This window comes from Primulina tabacum, chromosome 5 (assembly GCF_025594145.1).
Source record: "Primulina tabacum isolate GXHZ01 chromosome 5, ASM2559414v2, whole genome shotgun sequence".
Classification (NCBI taxonomy): Eukaryota; Viridiplantae; Streptophyta; class Magnoliopsida; order Lamiales; family Gesneriaceae; genus Primulina; species Primulina tabacum.
Genome location: NC_134554.1, coordinates 12624812 through 12645254, shown reverse-complemented (window position 1 = coordinate 12645254; position 20443 = coordinate 12624812). Strand labels below are relative to the sequence as shown.

General features: G+C 35.7%; 3 protein-coding genes and 1 pseudogene across 3 annotated transcripts; 2 read left to right on the top strand and 2 right to left on the bottom strand.

Moving 5' to 3' along the window:
• Positions 1-2903: 2903 nt before the first annotated feature.
• LOC142546688 (putative methylesterase 11, chloroplastic) lies at positions 2904-6398 on the top strand. Its single transcript, XM_075654530.1, has 5 exons — positions 2904-3417; positions 4645-4881; positions 5172-5312; positions 5747-5878; positions 5962-6398. The coding sequence occupies exons 1-5, from the start codon at positions 3064-3066 to the stop codon at positions 6232-6234; spliced, it is 1137 nt and encodes a 378-aa protein (XP_075510645.1). The 5' UTR covers positions 2904-3063; the 3' UTR covers positions 6235-6398.
• A 1506-nt stretch (positions 6399-7904) lies between these two features.
• On the bottom strand, positions 7905-8161 carry LOC142546689 (large ribosomal subunit protein eL39 pseudogene; annotated as a pseudogene).
• Positions 8162-10543: 2382 nt separating this feature from the next.
• Positions 10544-13436, top strand: LOC142546686 (receptor-like protein kinase FERONIA). Its single transcript, XM_075654529.1, has one exon. It carries the CDS (start codon positions 10647-10649, stop codon positions 13278-13280), a length of 2634 nt encoding a protein of 877 aa, XP_075510644.1. The 5' UTR covers positions 10544-10646; the 3' UTR covers positions 13281-13436.
• Positions 13437-14242: 806 nt separating this feature from the next.
• Positions 14243-18623, bottom strand: LOC142546685 (uncharacterized). Its single transcript, XM_075654528.1, has 6 exons — positions 18326-18623; positions 17122-17503; positions 16619-16815; positions 15635-15779; positions 15003-15156; positions 14243-14608 (listed from the first exon to the last, which is right to left on the bottom strand). Exons 1-6 carry the CDS (start codon positions 18382-18384, stop codon positions 14583-14585), a joined length of 963 nt encoding a protein of 320 aa, XP_075510643.1. The 5' UTR covers positions 18385-18623; the 3' UTR covers positions 14243-14582.
• Positions 18624-20443: the final 1820 nt, after the last annotated feature.

Below are 20443 nucleotides of genomic sequence, written 5' to 3'. Positions count from 1 at the left end.
TCATATTCAACACACAAAATCTTCAATATTATATTTATATGCGTATCAATCACACCAGTTTTGTAGACCTAAATCTAAATTAATTGTATACAGTGATATACTGATATTTCTATAAATAAATAGAGACGGCAAATAACTAATTACTAACATTTCACAGACTTTGCATGTCAAAAGAAATAGATGCATCGAAAAAGCAATAAATTTTAAATTTAATAAAAAGAAGCATTTAATTTTCGAGGATATCTGAACTTAATGGAAATCTACTTTGTATACCATAAAAATAGTGACATTTAATGTGGGGACTCGAACGTTAATTCAATTCTTAATCATCGTTATGATCAATTTATTAATTCAAGTAATTTGGGTCATAAAAAAAATTTCTTTAATTGCGGAACGTAATGGAATCTAACTGATATACAGATTCGTATAAAATAAAGTACAAGCTCTGCACAATCTACATTCAATAAAAACTAAAGTTTAACAACTAATTATCAAGTGTTAACTCTATCTTTAATCCAAGTCCGTAGTCTCCACTCTAATCATGATTTCTCTCTCTTCTTGTCTTGACCCTGATCATGTCCCACCTGTTGTCATGCACACATACAAACAAGACAACAGCCGGATAACTCCGGTGAGAATTATATTCTCAGTATAAATCATGTATACATGCATTTCATATAAACATTATAAAAGCATGAAATAAACATTCATAACATGTATCAAAATCAGAAACATGAATCAATATAAACTCTGAATATAACATGTATCAAATCCGACACATGACTAAACATAAACTCTGAATCACACTCAGTGACTCATGGACTCTGACTCGACTCGTCCTAATCTAGGGATCCCGATCGGAATAAGAACATACACCCACCTACACTCCCGATCGGGGTGGTGGTATGTTCTTATTCACGGACTTTGATTCTTTCCATATCGAACATCAGTAATAGAAGAAACTCCAATTCTATCCACTTCGATATAACCAAACGTCCGGTGTCTTGACCTAACCGTCACAGGCTTTGGCATTTTCACCAATATCCTATCATGTGGCAATGTGCAATGTGCCAGCGATGATTCCATCACTATCCGACATTACTGTCACAAGATTACTCATTCACAATTAGGCGTATCCGCTTATGAATCAATACATAAATCAATAAATTAAAGGTATCAATCTCATACAATTGCAAATATCAATGCAATAAAGTAAAGTATGTGATTTTGGGAAACTCAGGTCAATCGGACTTGACTTGTGCAATCCCACATCAACATAAATTTATACATTTGTCTTCGCGGTCTGACGAAGTCGAAGTCTCGAAGTCAAATCTGTCCATATCAATCTGAAATACAATATCGCATAGGCACAATCTCAATATGCAACTCAATTCAAAATCTAGTCTGATCAATACTCAAATCAAACATAATCTGATCCATATCGAATCAAGACACAATCTAATCCATATCGACGATATCACAATATAATCGAAGTCACTACTGAATCTGATCAATATCAATCCACTGATGTTTCGACGGTATAACAATACAGTCTCAATAACCCCAGCAATATCAACATCATGGATATAATACTACGAGGCATAATCGATATCAATACAACTCATAACCCCAGCGATAATATATTATAATTTCAATTCTGATATCAAATCGGTCTAATCATAATAAATCAACCCTGAAAATTCATAACAATTTCATACGGTATTCGTTCTTCGATCCGGTTTCGATTATATAATGTCTGATATCGCAAAAACAACATATAGGAATTCTACCCGATTCTGGCAATACCAAAATTTCAAATCGTATCTAAACGTAACAAAACTTACGTACTGTTGTAGCTGTCGTCGCTAGGAACTTGGTGTCGTACTCGGATTCAAAATCAGACGGGCGAATTTAACACGATTAAAATTTGAAGCACACGAAACTAAAATCTTTCCTGGAGACTTTCGTTCATTTCCTCAGAGGAATGAAAGGTGATTAATATATATATATATATATATATATATATATATATATATATGCATATATACGTTGCATGTAAGGCAAGTGGAGCATTGTGCGTACTGCACGTCTCGCGCATATGCGCGACCTGTCTCGGCGCATATGCGCGAGACCATAGGTCTCGGCGTGTCGTTCACATGGTAGCTCGCGCATATGCGCGCCCCATCGTCGCGCATATGCGCGAGACCTACTGTCTCGTGCAATGCAACTCGCGCATATGCACGCCTCCATCCGGCGCATATGCGCCAACTTCTCTGGACATTTCGCACATGTGCGCGTCTTTAGGTCGCGCATGTACGCCCATCCTTCTGGACTCAGCACTCACCTGGTGCACATCTCGCGCATATGCGCGCAGATATCTCGCGCATATGCGGGAGGTCTTCTGCCACCCACGCGCAATAACGTCAATTGAATGACAAATTCTAATCTAATTTATTATTGTCCCACACAAGTTGACATGCGCCTTTTGCATTATAGTAAATTAAATAATATTAATGTTGCATTTCATATATATATATATATATATATATATTATATTATATGGGCTTTAGTCCGGGTGTTCCAAAAAATTTTAAAAAAATTTATATGTAATTTTTTTTATAATTTTGGATAAATTTAATATTAATTCGGACAGATCAATTTAAAATATTAAAAGATTTTAGAGTTTAAAATTCTAGTCCATTTATAATCGGATTCTTGGCTCCATCACCGGACATGTGTACTAAAAATATTAAAATGTAAATGGGAGGCATTATGTAAACTTTCATTTTGTTCACCAACAGTAACACCTAACACAACATGATTCATGCATAAATAAATCGCAATTAATAGTACTGAATGTCATTTTAGTAATAATAACAAAATTCGAGGCTAAGTTGTTAATCCATAAACGCTTTTGCTATTTGCTTCTTTATCGTCTTCCTCAACGAGTAAAGGCCAACTTCTCTGCGACTGCGTGCTTTTCTGATTCATATCTTAAGCTTGAATAACTGTAACTCTCGTATTTATGTAACTGTAGATGTTTACGTTCTCGTCGGTCGAACGATGGGGTCATGTTTCTCGCGGGACGGTGGATCAACGGCGACGAGAAGAACATCGAGGCGAATTGCGAATCGCTCAGCCTCGCTGGCGGGAGGCGGCTCTGTGGGAAGCAATCGGTGGGCGAGGATTCGATCATCGAGGAAAGAGGATGGCTTGATTCATGAGCAAGCGCTGGCGGCGGCGATCCTGTTTCAGAAACAGAAGCAGAACGCAGGTGGGACAAAGTTTGACAGGTCTTCTTCGTTAAGGTATCCGAGTGTTAAAGAGAAGAAAAATCAGGCGTTGCCGAGGAGTTCGAGCTCCAGAGCTAGGTCGCTCACTGATCCCCTGCTACAACCTCATCAACTTGTTATTCAGGTAGATACGAGTTTTAACAATTATTCGATTAATTTATCTATCTATATTGGTAATTTTCTGATTAATGTTTGTGTTTTACCATTTGAAATTGTTTGATTTTTTGTGGTAATCTGTATCCAAAATTTAGCTTTGTTTTGTGATTTATCTACAGTTTACCAAGGTAATTAGAGAAACAATGGATGGGTAAATGTTGATAATGGTCTATAACCAATAATGGAGTCTGGCTGTAAAGTTGAAACTGTTATTGCTTTATCGAAGTTTGCGTTTTTTTGGCTTTTGTTAAAAAATTGGGTGGTGCAAAATGACACCGTTGATATCTTTTATTAACCATATTTTTATTAGACGACGATTTTTATTTTTATTTTTGTGGGAACTGTTGACTGCATAAACGATTAAATGCTTCATTCATGCTCTGCAATGTTAAGAAACTCAGTTTTTCGGAAGAGTTTTCGATGTGTGGATTGTTTTTCGACTTTTTTCATTTCAAGAAAGCAAGGTTTTAAATTTTTTATTTTTCCTTCGTTCATGCTGGAGGGTCCGACGTTAACAAAGGTCGCAGTTGATGGAGTTGTTTTATTTTTATTATCGCACTCAACATATTCACATTTTCAAAATCTTAAAGCTTATAACGTAAATGATAACGGAGTTAGCAGATTGAGCTGAGAGTCTAGTTATTTCTGGGATCTAAGAGGATAAAATTGTTGGTTCTGAACTCCGAATAGTTAAGATGGCTTGATTTGGACTATTTCTGGTGTTGTGTTTGGAGCGGAAGAAGCATAGGCAGGGCCAGGGCCACTTACTGTGAACTTACAATGAAAATTTTCATTCGATGGGGACGCTGCTTGTGTTCACAGTTAATCGTAGGGGTGGCGGTGAGTGGTTATATTACATGGCCAGGGTTTAATTTTAGTGTTGACATTTCAACTGTGAGCTGTGTGGTTCTTTAATGCGCTACTCCATTCTGAGTTATTGACTCCAAATATTTCATAATCTCTATTAATTTTTCACGTAAAAGAACATGTTTTTTGTGCTAGCTTGGATTAGGTCGCCTCAAAGTATTCCTGGTGGTCTTCTAATTTATCTTGAATTTTGCATCCAACATCTATATATAACTAAATCAATTCAAATGATATTTTGTTCTTTTTATCTTGTCTCAGTGTTGGTGAGCAAAGCATAAAATTTATTTACCGTTCTCTTTTAAGGATATGATCAGTTCTTTATTGCCAGGATATCAACCTTGCGAATCTTGAAACCAGCCATTTCATACTTGTTCATGGTGGTGGCTTTGGTGCCTGGTGCTGGTATAAAACGATTGCGCTACTAGAGGAAGGTGGATATAAAGTAACAGCTGTGGAGTTGACTGGTTCTGGGATTCATTCATTTGACACGAACCACATCACCAGTCTTTCACAATATGTGAAACCGCTTACTGATATTTTTGAGAAGCTGGCCGAAGGAGAGAAGGTAAGATCTTATCAGAACATTGTAAACAAATAATAAAAATAATAATATAATTATAATCTGTGTCTGCTACATTTCAGTACTTTGTTTTCTCAGATAAAATTTAAATACTATTCCACTAAATGGTGTATTACCGGTATGAAATATTAACAAGTTGTACACTGAAGGAAATTTATTTGTTTTTCTTTACGTGTATTTAAAAACTAGAAGCTAATTTATGCTCGTGTTGTTATGCTTAGACTGTTTGCTTTAACACCATATTTTTCTGTAAGTAATGTACTCGATTGATGCAGGTGATTTTAGTTGGACACGATTTTGGCGGGGCATGTATATCATACGCAATGGAGCTGTTTCCCTCTAAAGTTTCAAAAGCTATTTTTATTGCTGCAACAATGTTGATCGATGGCCAAAGTGCCCTTGATGTGTTTTCAGAGGTATGATTTCTATCTGGTCTACTTTGTCTGATATGGATTCTTTGCATGCAAACAGACGGAATTACCCTTGGCAAAATCAGCCTGCTTACTTAGATGAAGCTTTTGAATGGCATGTTATAGTGTCAATGATGTATAATTCTTTGCTACCTAAACATAAAATGATTCTCCCAGGGCATAGTTTTTGGTCCTTGAAGCTCCTAAACTTTCCCTACGCATACTCGGTTTTTTTGCTACTCTTTATTAAAATGCAAGGGAAAATGTCATCACCTTAAGATCTTAAGCTCCAGTTTGGATACTTCTACTTGAGCCACATGGCCATGTCCCCGTCATACAGTCCCAAGTGAGCATTCAGAGTCAATATACTATTAAATATTATAGAATTTTGTTCAATGCATGGAAAATATAAAGAAACTGAAACGGAATCGCTATTTCAGGAGGAATCAAATGAATTGATGCGACGAGCACAGGTATTCCTATATGCCAATGGAAAAGATCAATCTCCAACCGCTATTGATTTCGACAAGTCCCTCTTGAAAGACTTGCTATTCAACCAGAGTCCCACAAAGGTAGGTTGTAAACCGAGAAATGGATCTCACATTTTTTGCGCATATCAACTATTACTGATTTCTTTGTCATTCTCCTTTGCCAGGATGTTGCATTGGCTTCTGTCTCAATGAGATCAATTCCCTTTTCACCAGTTTTGGAGAAACTCTCTCTTTCTGAAACAAAGCAAGGGGTTGTAAGAAGGTTTTTTATCAAAACGCTGGAAGACAATGCCATACCCGTTGTTGTACAAGAATGCATGATAAATAGAAGCCCTCCAGAGCAGGTATTCAATCTTAAAGGTGCAGACCACTCGCCTTTTTTCTCAAAGCCTCAGGCGTTGCATAAACTTTTTGTAGAGGTATCGAAGATTCCATGAATGTGTTATATGGTGATCTATTCTGAAGTCCATTTATTCTTGAGTTTCTGCATCCTGAGCATTTTAACATTAAACAGAGATGCGGTCTGAATGGATTTAGTTTTGTTTAAGCTAACGGGTAGATATGTATCTCCAAGTTTTTGCTTCTTATAAACTTTTTAACATTTTTTCACCATAAGATGCTCAACGTTCATAACCTCTACCGGCGATACACCATTTTCTGGAAATTGTTAAATAAAAGAGACAATATAGTTCCTTGATTTATTATGCATTACCATTATTTCCCTACCGATCTTCATTAACAACCGGTCATTTGATTCTATAATCCACCCCTTTTTATCTGCGTACATGGTATTTCACCGCCTGTATTGCTCATGTAATAGATAGCTCTTACATGCAAAATAAAAAACCCATTATTTAAAGACGTATGGAAACAGAAATACTATATATAGAATATGCATAAGAATAATGAACTCGTGAAATCCATTGGGAGTTGTATGCCAATCAGCCACAAATTTAAAACTACTGGGATACTGGAATTCTGTCGAGTCTACGCAACAAATGAACTGATATTTGCAAGACTTGGAAGAACAGTCGTGCTCAAGTTATTCAAAACTTTTTCCCTACTATAGATCAACTTAACAATGCAAGTTATTCAAAACTTTTTTCCCTACTATAGATCAACTTAACAATGCAAGCCACCATGGCCATCTTAATTTTGAATTCCTCAGGTAACATGAATTAATAATTGTACAACACATGAAATTCCAGGGGAGTAGGACAGTGAAGACACTTTCCATAACAAGAAATGCCACAAAAATTAAATCTGGAGAAGAAAATGATTACGTGAAACTCATGCTGAATCAATCAACCTTCTAGCAATACTGCATTAAATAAGAAAACATCCACAACCCTTCCATCTAGTGGTTGAGTGGAAGCTCACTGGGATCAAATGGGCCTAATTCCTTTGGCCATGTGGAGTGTATGAAATAGTATTGATCTCACGTGGCACAAAATTTGGGCCATCACTGACGGAAGCATATCAAAATCAGAAACCGCGCTTGTTCAACCAAAAGCCACAAACGTTAAATTTAATCATATCAGGAAAATAGAAAACACATGCATTTCTCTCTAAACATAGCATCCCATGGATGGAACACACTTTTCTAAAACAAAGTTCAAACCTTTGTTTAGTAGTCATCTAAAGTCTACAAATATACATAACGATCCATTAAATTCTCCACAAGTTCCTAGATTATGACAGTAGATAATGAAGCACATAAAGATTCAAGGGATTACAATTTAGAGGATACCTCATGTTCCAAGGGAAACCCAAATACACAATGGCATCACAGCCACATATTAGTTGAATAAAAAAATAACAAACTTTCGACAAGGTATGAGTGTGCTATGAAATATTTTAACCATCACATCATCGCGAAGCTAACATTCAAATTCAGTTCCAAGTCAATTACATGAAAGGGTTTATTGATTTTCTGCAAACTCACAAGCATAGAATGAAAGATATCATAGATAATCATCATCATCAGAGCACTTCATCGCTATTTGCTTTGCGGGTCGGCTACACGGACTAAGCGATTTTCCGACGTGCCATAGATAATCAAGAATCCAAATTTGAAAATCAACATCTAAAAAATACAGAACATCAATCAAAACAAAAAGAAATCTTTCATCGGTATTATGATCCTCATTCAAAAATGTAAACACGAAATCCTGACAGGAGCAAAAAACAACATCGAGAAAAAGGGAAAACTCAGAATCCAAGTTTGGTGCGACGCCAATGGCGGCGCTTGGCGTTGTATCGGATGGTGTTGTCAGTCCTCATGCGGATCCAGTACGGAATCGGCCTGTTTTGCCTCTGCTTCTTCGCTAATTTCTTCTTTATCATGAACGACTTGTGCGACGGCTGTAAATCCATATTATACACACAAACGTAAATCCATATTATACACACAAAGTTACAAATTTTCAGCTATAAAATTCAAGCCAAAAACAGTTTGAAGCACGTTAATTTTCCAGGTGAATGGGAGTGCGAAAGGCGAAGGTACCATTTTGAGTTCCGGCAGCAATCGAATCTGTCCCTAGGGTTCTGCTGCGTGAACAGTGCATCGTGGAGAGAAGCGGCGATATAAAAACCTAAAGAATGGAAGATTTATCTGCCCCTCGTATTTAGGATAAATTATATAAATCACCTCCAAAATAGCTCTCCTCACGTTGTACTATTTTAGTACCATTTTAACTATAAAATAATAAAAAAATTTGTACGAAATATAATATAAAATATTATTCAACATATCGACTTTAAACTAGACTCCAAAAAAAGATTCTTAAAATATTTTATAAATTATTTACTTACAATTAGTTAAATATAACAATAAATTTACAATTAAATTATAATAAAAATAATTTCATTTTTAGAAACAAATAATTATAAATTAATTTAATCTAATAAAATAAATTGTATATTTTTTTATTAAATATGTCATTTTTTACACTTATATTCTTGTATTATTTATTGATTATTTCATGTTTTTGATTCATAATATCTAAAAATAAAGTTAATAATATACATAAACCATTGCATAAATTAAATGATCTTGATACAAATTGTTGCACAAAACTAATAATGATAAACAAATAAAAACCATGTAAGATTTATGTAAAATAAACATATGAACTTAACAACTCAACAATCTTATGTACTCACGTTATTAATTTAAAAAAAATTGTTCTGAAAATTAATAAATTATGTGTCAATAAATATTAATTCATCTAGTAATTTTATTAACGCAAAATAATAAATATACTTATTTATTGTAATATATATTACAACCAATGTGTTAGGATAATTTTGGAATTTTTTAAAAAGAGATCATACAAAAAATAGCTGAAAGACCGACTCTTTAAAGAAAACAACTCTATTTTTTTTTAAAAAAAAAAAAGATTTTCTTTTCGGAGGAGGAATTGTAAAGATTAAAATAGCATATCCAACCCTGCAAAATCCATATTCCCGAAAAAAAGTTATAAATAAAATATGTTCGGAAGAGTTCATCATTAACTACGAGACACATAGATGATTCTATCTGAAGAAAGAGTTAAATATCTGGGATCTTTCTCATGATTAATTGTATAGATGCGTAATCGATCGGCTCATCGCGAAGTGTATCGCTTTCTTAATAATTGAATTGTGATTTAGAACGATAGAGTGAGACCATTGAGCTATCTCTTTTACATCATATCGACACAGTTTATGCCCTCAAAAATTTTGATCATTATGAAGCTCTTTCATACACGGCCGGCCTAATGCTGGTTTTTTTTTAAACTTCTTGTTTTTTAATCTTCGTCAATTATTAAAAAAAAAAAAACATCCTCAAATGTGTTTATTTTGTTAAGGGCTTCTCCAATCTTGCACCAAAATGTATTTGAAATACATTTGAGAAGTCATTTTTTTTTAAAAATAGTTGACCAATTTTTCCGTTAATGTTGAGTGTTCATATCCGAATCTATGTAGAAATAAAAACATATTCAATGAAATGGGCCAAAGTTTTAAGGATTTCTGAACATAATGCCGAATTATGGATTGAACTAAACTACCATCAAAACTCATCATACGTTTGGCTTAAACTTGTCCAATTTATTTTCATCCTCAAGATTTGAATTTATCCACTACTTTTTTTTATTTTTCATTTTTTTGTTATGAAAAATGCTATCTTTTTTAAAATTATTATCACGCGAAATTTCGATCCTACTCCATATCTGATTTTTTTTCTTCTTCTAATTATCTCTAGAATAGAAAACCAATAATCTTACTTATTAAATACAAGTGCGTCATTTACACTTCGTCAATCAGTATACTGATTTCTTAATAATTGATGATCAGGTAGGTCTCTTGTGAGACGGTCTCACGTATCTTTATATGTGAGACGGGTCAACCCTATCAATATTCACAATAAATAGTAATACTCTTAGCATAAAAAGTAGTAATTTTTTCATGAATGATCCAAATAAAAAATTCGTCTCACAAAATACGATCCGTAAAATTATCTCACGTAAATTTTTGCCATAATTGAATTGTGAATTGGAGAAGGCGCCAGCAGTGTTTGCTGTTATTAAAAATCAAACTATTTGACGTTCCAACATGTGCCATTAATCCCATCTTTTTAAAAATATTTAAATAAAATGATATATTATATAAATCTAAAGGAAAAAAGCAGGTATTTTCATTTTTAGTATATAAATTTATTGAAATTAAAGCATGCATTATGATTGGCAGACTCAGTCGACTTTTCTGACTCCAAGTCTCCTAAGTCTTCATTCACTGGTTCTATCTTCTTCTTCTCACAAATTCGATGTATGACCCAAAAAAAATCTGAACTTTACCCAATTCGCCAATGAAAACCATCATCTCCTTCCTCCTCCTCCTCCTCCTCCACTTCATCGCCGCCGCCGCCGCCGCCGCGGCTCCGTATAATGCCACCGACTACATACTCCTAGATTGTGGAGCACCGTCAAAACAAACAGATGAAAACGAGAGGAGCTGGGACAGCGACGAGCGCTCGAAATACGAACCACCCGAGGCCACCGCCATATCCATCTCCTCTAAAGCTTCGCAGCAGCACTCATCTGTGACACAGGTACCGTACCTGACGGCGCGTGTCTTCACCTCCAACTTCACATATACTTTCCCGCTTCTGGCCGGGCCGAAATTCCTCCGTTTGTATTTCTACCCGAGCATGTTCTCCGGTTACAATGGTTCAGAGTCTTTTTTCACGGTCACGGCGAATGGGTTCGTTTTAATGAAAAATTTCAGTGTGTCTCTCAATTCTGATCCCAGTAATCCTGCGTTTATCAAGGAATTTATCTTTAATGTTGATTCAAATCAGAGGCTTAACTTAACTTTCATACCCAATCCGGAGTCCTTTGCTTTCGTTAATGGGATTGAAATTGTATCGGTCCCTGAAAAGCTGTATTTCCGAGGAAATGACCAGCCGCTCAAGACTTCTACTCAAGTGTTTTATCTGAGAAACGATACAGCTCTGGAAAATCTTTACCGGCTAAATGTTGGTGGAAGCGATATAGAAGTTCAGAATGATACGGGTATGTTTCGTGCCTGGAATCAAGATGATATCCATATATTTGGTGCAGATTACGGTTACACTCCTCATGAAGACAATGCTTCGATTAAGTATAACTCCCGAACGCCGGCTTATACTGCGCCGGAAATTGTCTACACCACTGCGAGAGTGACAGGCAATACGAGCGTGAGCCTGGAGTGGGCTTTTCCTGTTGATTCCGGGTTTAATTACCTGTTCAGACTCCATTTTTGCGAGATTCAGCAGGAGGTGACGAAGCAGAACCAAAGGGTTTTCACGATTTCCATCAACAATGAGACGGTGGAGACACAGGCTGACATAATTAGTTGGACTGGCGGGAATGATATTCCTATCTTCATGGACTATGTGGCATGGGTTCCGGACGATGGCCGCCATGGAAAGAAAGATCTCCGGCTTTCTTTAACTCCGGATAAGTTAAGCCAACCAGAATATTACAGTGCTGTTTTAAACGGTCTGGAAATTTTCAAAATCAGTGATTCGTATCGGAGTCTTGCAGCAGCCAATCCAGAACCTTCGGAGGATCAGTTAACCCCAAAAGCTGAGACGAATCCAGTGACCAAGAAGAAGAAAAGTTCTCCATTGATTTACGCTATTATTGCAAGTGTAATTGCAGCTATTGTTGTGGCCGCCGTCGTAAGTTTCTTGATTTTCCGGCGGCGCAGGAGAGTGAAAGACTCTGTGCACGCTAGTTTTCCCAAGTCATCGTGGGTCCCATTATCAACCGCGTCAAGATCTACCACAAAGACCACCGGTTCCGGCTTCTCCCTGCCGTCGGATTTATGCAGACATCTCTTGCTCGAGGAGATCAAATCGGCAACCAATAACTTCGATGATACTTATGTAATTGGCAAAGGAGGATTCGGCAACGTGTACAAAGGGTACATAGACACAGCCGGTTCCAACGCTGGAGCCACGGTTACTGCGGTGGCAATCAAAAGACTGAACCCATCATCAAACCAAGGTGCTCGGGAATTCCAAACTGAAATCGAAATGTTATCCAAACTCAGACACCTGCACTTAGTATCCCTAATCGGCTATTGCGACGAAAATGGAGAAATGATCTTAGTCTACGATTACATGTCCCATGGAACTCTGCGTGAGCATCTATACAATTCTGAAAATCCACCATTAAAATGGATCGACCGCCTCAAAATCTGCATTGGCGCTGCAAAAGGGTTGCATTATCTCCACACGGGCACCAAATACCCAATCATACATCGCGATGTGAAATCTACCAACATATTATTGGATGAAAAATGGGTTGCAAAGGTATCAGATTTCGGGTTGTCGAAAGTGAGCCCCACTGGCGACGGTCCCTCCCACGTTTCCACCGTGGTGAAAGGCAGCTTTGGGTATGTCGACCCAGAGTACTACCAGCGGCGGCAGTTAACAGACAAGTCCGACGTGTACTCATTCGGGGTCGTGTTGGTTGAAGTTCTATGCGGCCGGCCGGCAATTCTTCAGAATCTGCCTAGAGAGCAAATGAACCTGGCCGAGTGGGCTAAATCTTGCTACAAAAAAGGGATTCTTGATAAGATTATCGACCCAAATCTGCGGGGTGGAATTTCTTCTGCGAGTTTGAATAAATACATCGAGACGGCGATGATTTGCTTGATGGATAAAGGGATTGAACGGCCGGTAATGAGCGACGTGTTGTGGAGCTTGGAGTTTGCATTACAGCGGCAGGAGGAGGCCGAGAATGATGGAGGCGGCGGCCAGTTTTTCGAGTTAAGCCCGCTGTATCCATTGATGAAGAACGGAGAGGCAAACACGACAGATGAAGAAGAAATATTTTCTGGCGGCGACCAGAATGTTTCAGGATCAAAAAGCACCAACTTGTTCACTGATAGCAGTGAGCGATTGAAGTCCGGTGGCGTTTTCTCCGAAATCAAAAATCCATTGGGACGGTAAAAAAAATATTTACTAGTTCTTGAATGCGATACTTTTAACTACATCTTTAGCATGTTACAGATTGTTTGAAAATGTTTATATTTTGTGTGTGAAATTTGATATTTCCATCCTTCGAAATTTATGAAATTCCAAATAATTGACATAGATCGAAACTTTGGTCATATAATTCAATCACCCTTTGATGCAGCCAACCAAATTGGACCATTAAATTCAATATTATTTTATTTTATTTTATTTTATTGAAAATGCAACCATTAATTCATTGCTCATTAATCACAGCGAACGACTAATGTTTACAACTTTGCATATAACAAAAGGAATTTACTCATCTCCTGTTTATTTCAGCTGTAAAATGCTGAAATTTCTCAACTTCAAATGAGAGGAAAAAATAGAACGTTGAAAATCCTACAATAAAGAATATGTTATTTTTTAAGCGTTAAGTTGCATGATTGCTATTTAGGAATATTAAGGTTTATAGCTTCAAACTAAAAAAATTACTTCTTATCAAAAATTACTGTACACTTGAATGGAAAAGATCGTGATTTTCGACTGTAGTGGAAATTTATACCCTTGTGAGTTTTAAATGCTTTTACAAATCTTGGCTAACCCAAACTAATTATAAGTAAGAGGAGTTTGAAAGCAAGTGATTTTATATCATTTTTCAATCCAAATTCCCTATTCCAAGCACTGGAAATTGAGAGGTTTTAAATTCAAGTAGATGTCACTATTTATTGATATTCTTTTCGCTAATTCGATTAGTAGAATATATGGTTTATTATTTTCAAGCTCCAGTTTATGCCCTCTTTCACTATAATAGCTACGATTCTCCCATTGCATGTATCAATTTCCAATAAATTGAATAAAAAATAAAAACTTGAAGTTTTAGGCGTAGAATTTAATGCACCACCAGTAATACAGCTCAGATTTGTCTGATGCAGGGAACAAACCATGTGTGAGAAAAATGAAAACAAAGATCCCTTTTACTTTCATTATTGAAAAAAACAGAAAAAAAAAGAATTACATATTAAGAATACACCATTACATTCTCAGATTGCTCTGACCATACCAACTATAGAGCGTGTGTCAATCACAAAGAATCACGGGAACAATGTTTACAACACATTGGCATGTCATAAAATTCTTCTGTAGTAACAAAGGGATACTCTCTGAATACCTGGTTCACTGGAAAAGGGATGTTTCGACTGAGTTTTGGTGATGTATATGTCCCACCTAAACAGGTTTAACGAAATATCTTCCATTTCTAATGAAGACGGCAATCTCTGTCCATCATTGTCGACGGGCCTATTCATCTTTGGCACACAAGCGCTCTACAAGTTGAAAAAACGAGTGCATGATCATTAGTTCGAGCTCCAGAATCAGCTGATTCAAATAGATGTCGATAAGTATGAATAAATTGTAAATATATGCGATTAAAAAACTATTGAGTGATCGCAACCAGTTTGAGGTTAAAACTTGTTTGATGATTCTAACGATGACCCAAAAAAATGCCGGATTTAAAATTACTCTTGATTGATTGAGACAGTATTTACAAAATGGAACAGTGATACCAGCGCATTTAACACCTAAACAATATCTACACAATGAAAGAAAATATGTTTAATGATTTTATACATCACCACCATTTTAGAAACAGATGACCATGTAAATCAAAGATGATATCATGAGTAACATGATAAAGCTGGTTTGAGGAGAAAACTTTACTCAGATATTCATAGGCCAGTATCATTGAAGTTCCCCAAGCAGACATGCTGAAAAATCTTGGGCCTAATCCCCTATATAATCCAGTCCATCCATCATCGGCAATCAATTTTTTAACCACTTGTCTTGCAGTAGGTCTATTTTCATGCTCCAGAACCTGGCGTACATAAAAGCATCGTCTAAACGAGCTAACAAAAAATAGAGACCTCCTGAATCGATTATCACTTCTTTGACTCTTGTAAAGTAATAGGATGCCAGCAAGAAGCAGAAATACAACAAAACCAGACTATGATGAGACTTCAAACATTATTTGAGACATCAAAGAAAAAAGTGATATTAAAACAGTAAACCTATTCTACTTGATCATTCTGATGACAATATTGATTCCTGCAAGAAAACAACAGTTCCTTTATGCAAGTCTCTAACTCATATAAGTACTCAATTAGCCTAGTATCACTATTGAAATTGACAGTTTTCTATTTTTGCAAAGGAGATTAACTATTTGATATAATGGCAAAAATGAATCAGTCATAACCAAGATACAAGAAACAAACCGCATTAATCATATCAATGACCAGGAAGTAACAAGGTGAAATTTTAGAGCTGATACATGATAGAAATGAAGGGTCAAATACCTGCAAGCGAGTTTTGATTGTGTCCAATGGGGTTGTGATGCATGACGCAGAAGCACCAGCAACAATCCCTCCAGCAGCTTGAACTAACAGAATTTTTCCTTCACTTGGTTTGGAACCATCGTGTCCAATGCCGTTATCTAAGAGTCTGCCAGAGACACAAGAAATGTACACAAGTTTCAAAAAAATTAATACTTAGCACCACCTCACAATTGTGCAGTATAGGATAAAAGCACACCATATAAATCCACGAAAAGTAAAGCTGCCTAAAGTTTCAACTCTGTGACCAGACATGATGGAGTCTTGAATGCATTGCAGCACAAGAAAAACGTCACAGTTAGTAGTGTGTTGTTGGACTTCTATTGCATGAATTCATTTTCTATCAAATGATAGTTATCTGAGCATTACGTACTTTCTAATACCTCTTAAATAAATGCATTTCTTTCCCACTACTTTTTACGGAATGATATTGATTGAAATTTTAATTGTATATAATCAGCATATTGAAGGAATAATATTGAAATGATAATAGAACATACATTGTGCTCAGTGCCAACATATAAGGTCTGTGAGATCGTAACCTTAAAAAAAATCAACATTACTATTTAACTCCATCTCGCAATTCTTAAGTATTGGATAAAATCCTACATATGAATCCAAGAAAAGTTAATCTGCTGGATGTTTCAACTCTGTGAATCGCGTGGAGTCTTGAATTCATTGCAGAGATTGAAAAATGTCACAGTTAGTAGTGTGTTCCACATGCACTTCATGAATTCATTATATATCAAACAATCATCCGAGCATAAAGTTCTTTCTGATACATATATAAACAAATGCATTTATTTCCAAAATCCTTCCACTTTTTATAGAATGATATTTCTCATAAGCTTAGTTAATTCATCGGCATCTAAACCAAATAAATGTCAGAGGCTGGTTTAAGATATTATCCAGCAGAAACACGAATCAGACTGAAGTCGAATGGTATACCTCCAGATCACACGTTGACTTGCACCATAGCTTGCCCACCAGACTGCACTTGATGGTGAATAAGTCAAAACAGACAAACCAAATCCCCTGTATAGTCCCCGAATCCCATCAGCTTTGATAATTTTACGAACGACGTCCAGGCCCCCGCTGTAAGTTGCATTGCCAGAATATCCTTGCACCATCAATTTTTGACTAACCTTTTTCAAGAGATTGCTATAATTGATTTTAAGCTTTCTAATAAAACTTGCAAGAGTAAAAGAGGAAGGAAAGGTGGCAGGAGATGTACAAAACCTCAGAACACAATAATATATAGGATGATTGGTCTTGAAAGATTACTAAAACTATTTCATTTATAAAATAGTTTACAAGAAGAACTAATATTTAGGCATTCGAAAGGTATAAGCATTTGCTTCATTTATGTCCACTGATTCTTTTAAACACGCAAAGAACCCATAAAGAGAAATTTGACTGAAAAAGCTTCATGCAAAAGTTGTGTAACATACCACATCAATGGGGACAAATGCAGCTTGGGAACAAAGAGATGCCATCATGCCTGCCATCCCATTTGCTATAGCTGCTTGTGAAGGCTCTGGCAATTTAAATGGCTCAACCATCTTGAAAGCAGCCACTTTTGTGGTCTCTAAGGCAGTAAGAAATATAATTCTGGTAGGTATAGCTCCAGTAACGACAGTGCCAAAACCTTTATACAAACCAGGGATTCCATCTGTTTTTAGCAGGCATTTAACAACAGAAAATGCATTTCTTTCCACTGTGTCATGGGAAACAACTTGTAGCCTGGTCTTCACAACTGAAATTGGATAAAGTGCCACCGACACTCCAGTAAAAATCCCAGCTCCATATACGTAAAACTTAGTTTTGTCGAGTCTGTGAAGGGAGAATAAGAACATGAACAAACTATAAAGAACCTATGAATCATGTAACAGATGCCTCCAAAAAAATTTCTTAACAACCCGCAGACGAAACGAGGCAGCTCGATGTTATAGCATCACAAATATGGACCCCTTCTGAGGTGGTGTGTCCAAACCAAAGTAAATTTGATATTTGTTTAGCAATATAATACTATTTGATTCTTCTTCCACGTACTATTTGATAGGTTGTATTTGGTACATTCTTCCTCATTATAATACACTCCATTTTTCACAAAAAAAATAGTATCCAAACATTTCTGGCAGTATATTTTGCTCACGTCTAGCCCTGGCCTCGAATAGAATCATGTTACTTGGATAGCAAATTTAGTGGAAAATAATCGGCCAACCAAACTTCCCCACCATCCCAGCCTCGCCATAAAAAAAAATAAAAAAAAAATAATCTGGAACAATCAAGTTCCGACATGATTCACAGAAACAACAATCAAAACTGTGTGGAACCCAAGATTCCAGATTACGGCGACTATATATGTTTCGGGTGTGTAATGTTTTCCTCAGCGTGCACCCAAATGATAGGACAATGGCAGATATCATTTTGATTTAATTTTCACGATGACAATTACTGCAAAGACAAGACAACTAATAAACTTCATCCAAAAAATATATTTTCCTACTTCAATATGCATTCAACGCATTCACGAAGTCCCTAGAAACGCATTTCCATTGCCTATTACTTCATCAAGTCAAACTTGAAAATTAAAAATCTTTCCACAACCATCTATTGAACAATAACAACGTACAGCAGATCAACGAAGCTTACTTGTCCCAGTTTATCTCCTTTAGAACGAACGGTTGTCTATGAGTTCCAGCGGTATCCATGTTGCCCTAATTCAAAACTCAAAAATACAAATATAAAAAAAATTCCCTAACGATAATAGAAAATCACCATTTCCAAAAGTCGCCTGAAAAGAACGACCCCTCTGGAGAGACAGATTTCTGTTTTTCAGACAACTTTTTCCGAAAAAAAGGTAGGATTCAGTTGAATTGAGAGGTTCTTTTTTTTTTTTTTGGTGGAGAAGTTGCAACGAAAAATTCATTTTTAGTTTATATATACCATTTTGAAAAGTAGAAGCCACTTCTAACTAGCGATATAATCGATCTAGCTGAACCGAATTCTTGAATATTTGAACTTGGTTCGTTTATAATCGAGCCGAGCTCGAGCTTTATTTAACGAATATATGCACGGCTCATGAGTTTATTCAAACCTTTATCGAGCCTAAACAAGCTTAATAAATATAAATTATACATTTAAATTTTCATTAAATTAATTAAACATAAATTATATATTTAAAAATATATATATTATTCTTATTAAAATTTGTAAATTTATTATAATAAATAAATTTAATAGATTTTTCTATATATTTCATAAATAATATACAAAATCAATAAATCAAATATCAAAACTATTATTTTTTCATCTAAAAGATTACTCATGAACTTACCAACGAACATGTTCACGAGCTAACGAGCCGAATACTGTAAAGCTTGAGTTTGGTTTGTTTATCTTAACGAGCCTCATTAAACGAGCTCAAACAAGCTTTTATCGAATCGAGCTTCGAATAGCTCACAAACAGTTTGGTTCATTTACATCCCTAGTGCTAAGTTCTAACTCCACAATTGATCCAGTTTTAATAGTCAGGTTCGCACGCCTTGGATCACGCATTAATCCAGTACATATCGAAAAATAACGATTATTGATCTATCATCTAAAAATCTACTAACGAGATTTGGAACTGAAACATTATTTAAAGACAAAAACTTATGTGAGATGGTCTCACATGTCGTATTTTGTGAGACGGATCTCTATTTGAGTTATCCATGAAAAGTAATTTTTTTTCATGCTAAGAGTGTTACTTTTTATTGTGAATATCGATAAGGTTAACCCTTCTCACAAATAAAAATTCGTGAGATCATCTCACAAGAGACCTACTCTTATTTAAAAGTAATCAACTATTTTTTAAACTCAAATAAATATTCATTCATTATACATTTCACGAATCGGACAAAATAGATTTTTGGCAAGTATGTCTAGACCCAGTTTGTATATCTTGATCCAGTTGCCTTTGGGCTAAAACAGGCCCATTTCGATAATTATTTTTTATTTCTTACTGATATCAAGCATATCGGGAATTCGTGAATCTCTAAACATGTTCGAGTTTGTTTATTCACTGTGGAATCTGATGTTCAATTCATGGTCCATGTTCTTCGAAATTTCAGCTTTGGTTTATTTTTAGATAATTGTGAAATCTCGGCTTCGGATTTGCTTAATTATAATATCGTTTTTTACCCTGTTCAGCGAATCAAGCAGATCATACCTTAACTCGGGCTACTTGACGTGTGAATGTGTTCGGGACTAATGTCATTTGTAGAATCAATAAATTTTAATTTTTATTTTGAGTATAGGAATCAATAATTTCAACGAAGTAATATACTAATTGTAAACGAGAAAATTCACCGTATTTAAAAATTATATACACACTTTTTGCTTAGAAAATCGAGATTAGCCTCTAAAATTAAATGTTTGTCTGTCAATGATATTTATTTGAAAACTTAATAAAATAAAAGATGATTTCATTATATATATTCATTTTCCGTAAATAGAATGTGGTGTAGACCACACGTGTTACTATCAGCGACTGGGCTGTATCCTCACTGTCTCCACACACACACACACACACACATATATATATATATATATATTATTTTTTCTTATAAAAAAAATTGACCAATATCATTAAAATAAAGATTTTAAGAGATCGAACTTGTAGCCCAATGATTTTACCATCTATCAGGGTTGATTCCATCCTACATGTAGGGGTACTACTCCCATGATCGAATTAAGGGTCCAAATTTAGTCACACATACATGGTGTCCA

Excerpts from the sequence above, each read along its gene's own strand:
- LOC142546686 (XM_075654529.1), top strand. The coding sequence starts at position 10,647 with ATGAAAACCATCATCTCCTTCCTCCTCCTCCTCCTCCTCCACTTCATC.
- LOC142546685 (XM_075654528.1), bottom strand. The coding sequence starts at position 18,384 with ATGGATACCGCTGGAACTCATAGACAACCGTTCGTTCTAAAGGAGATA. Across the intron at positions 15,157-15,634 it reads CAATCAAAACTCGCTTGCAG|GTTCTGGAGCATGAAAATAG; the intron begins GTATTTGACCCT and ends TATGTACGCCAG. Across the intron at positions 14,609-15,002 it reads ACTGGCCTATGAATATCTGA|AGCGCTTGTGTGCCAAAGAT; the intron begins GTAAAGTTTTCT and ends TTCAACTTGTAG.
- LOC142546688 (XM_075654530.1), top strand. The coding sequence starts at position 3,064 with ATGGGGTCATGTTTCTCGCGGGACGGTGGATCAACGGCGACGAGAAGA. Across the intron at positions 3,418-4,644 it reads CTCATCAACTTGTTATTCAG|GATATCAACCTTGCGAATCT; the intron begins GTAGATACGAGT and ends CTTTATTGCCAG. Across the intron at positions 5,313-5,746 it reads CCCTTGATGTGTTTTCAGAG|GAGGAATCAAATGAATTGAT; the intron begins GTATGATTTCTA and ends TCGCTATTTCAG.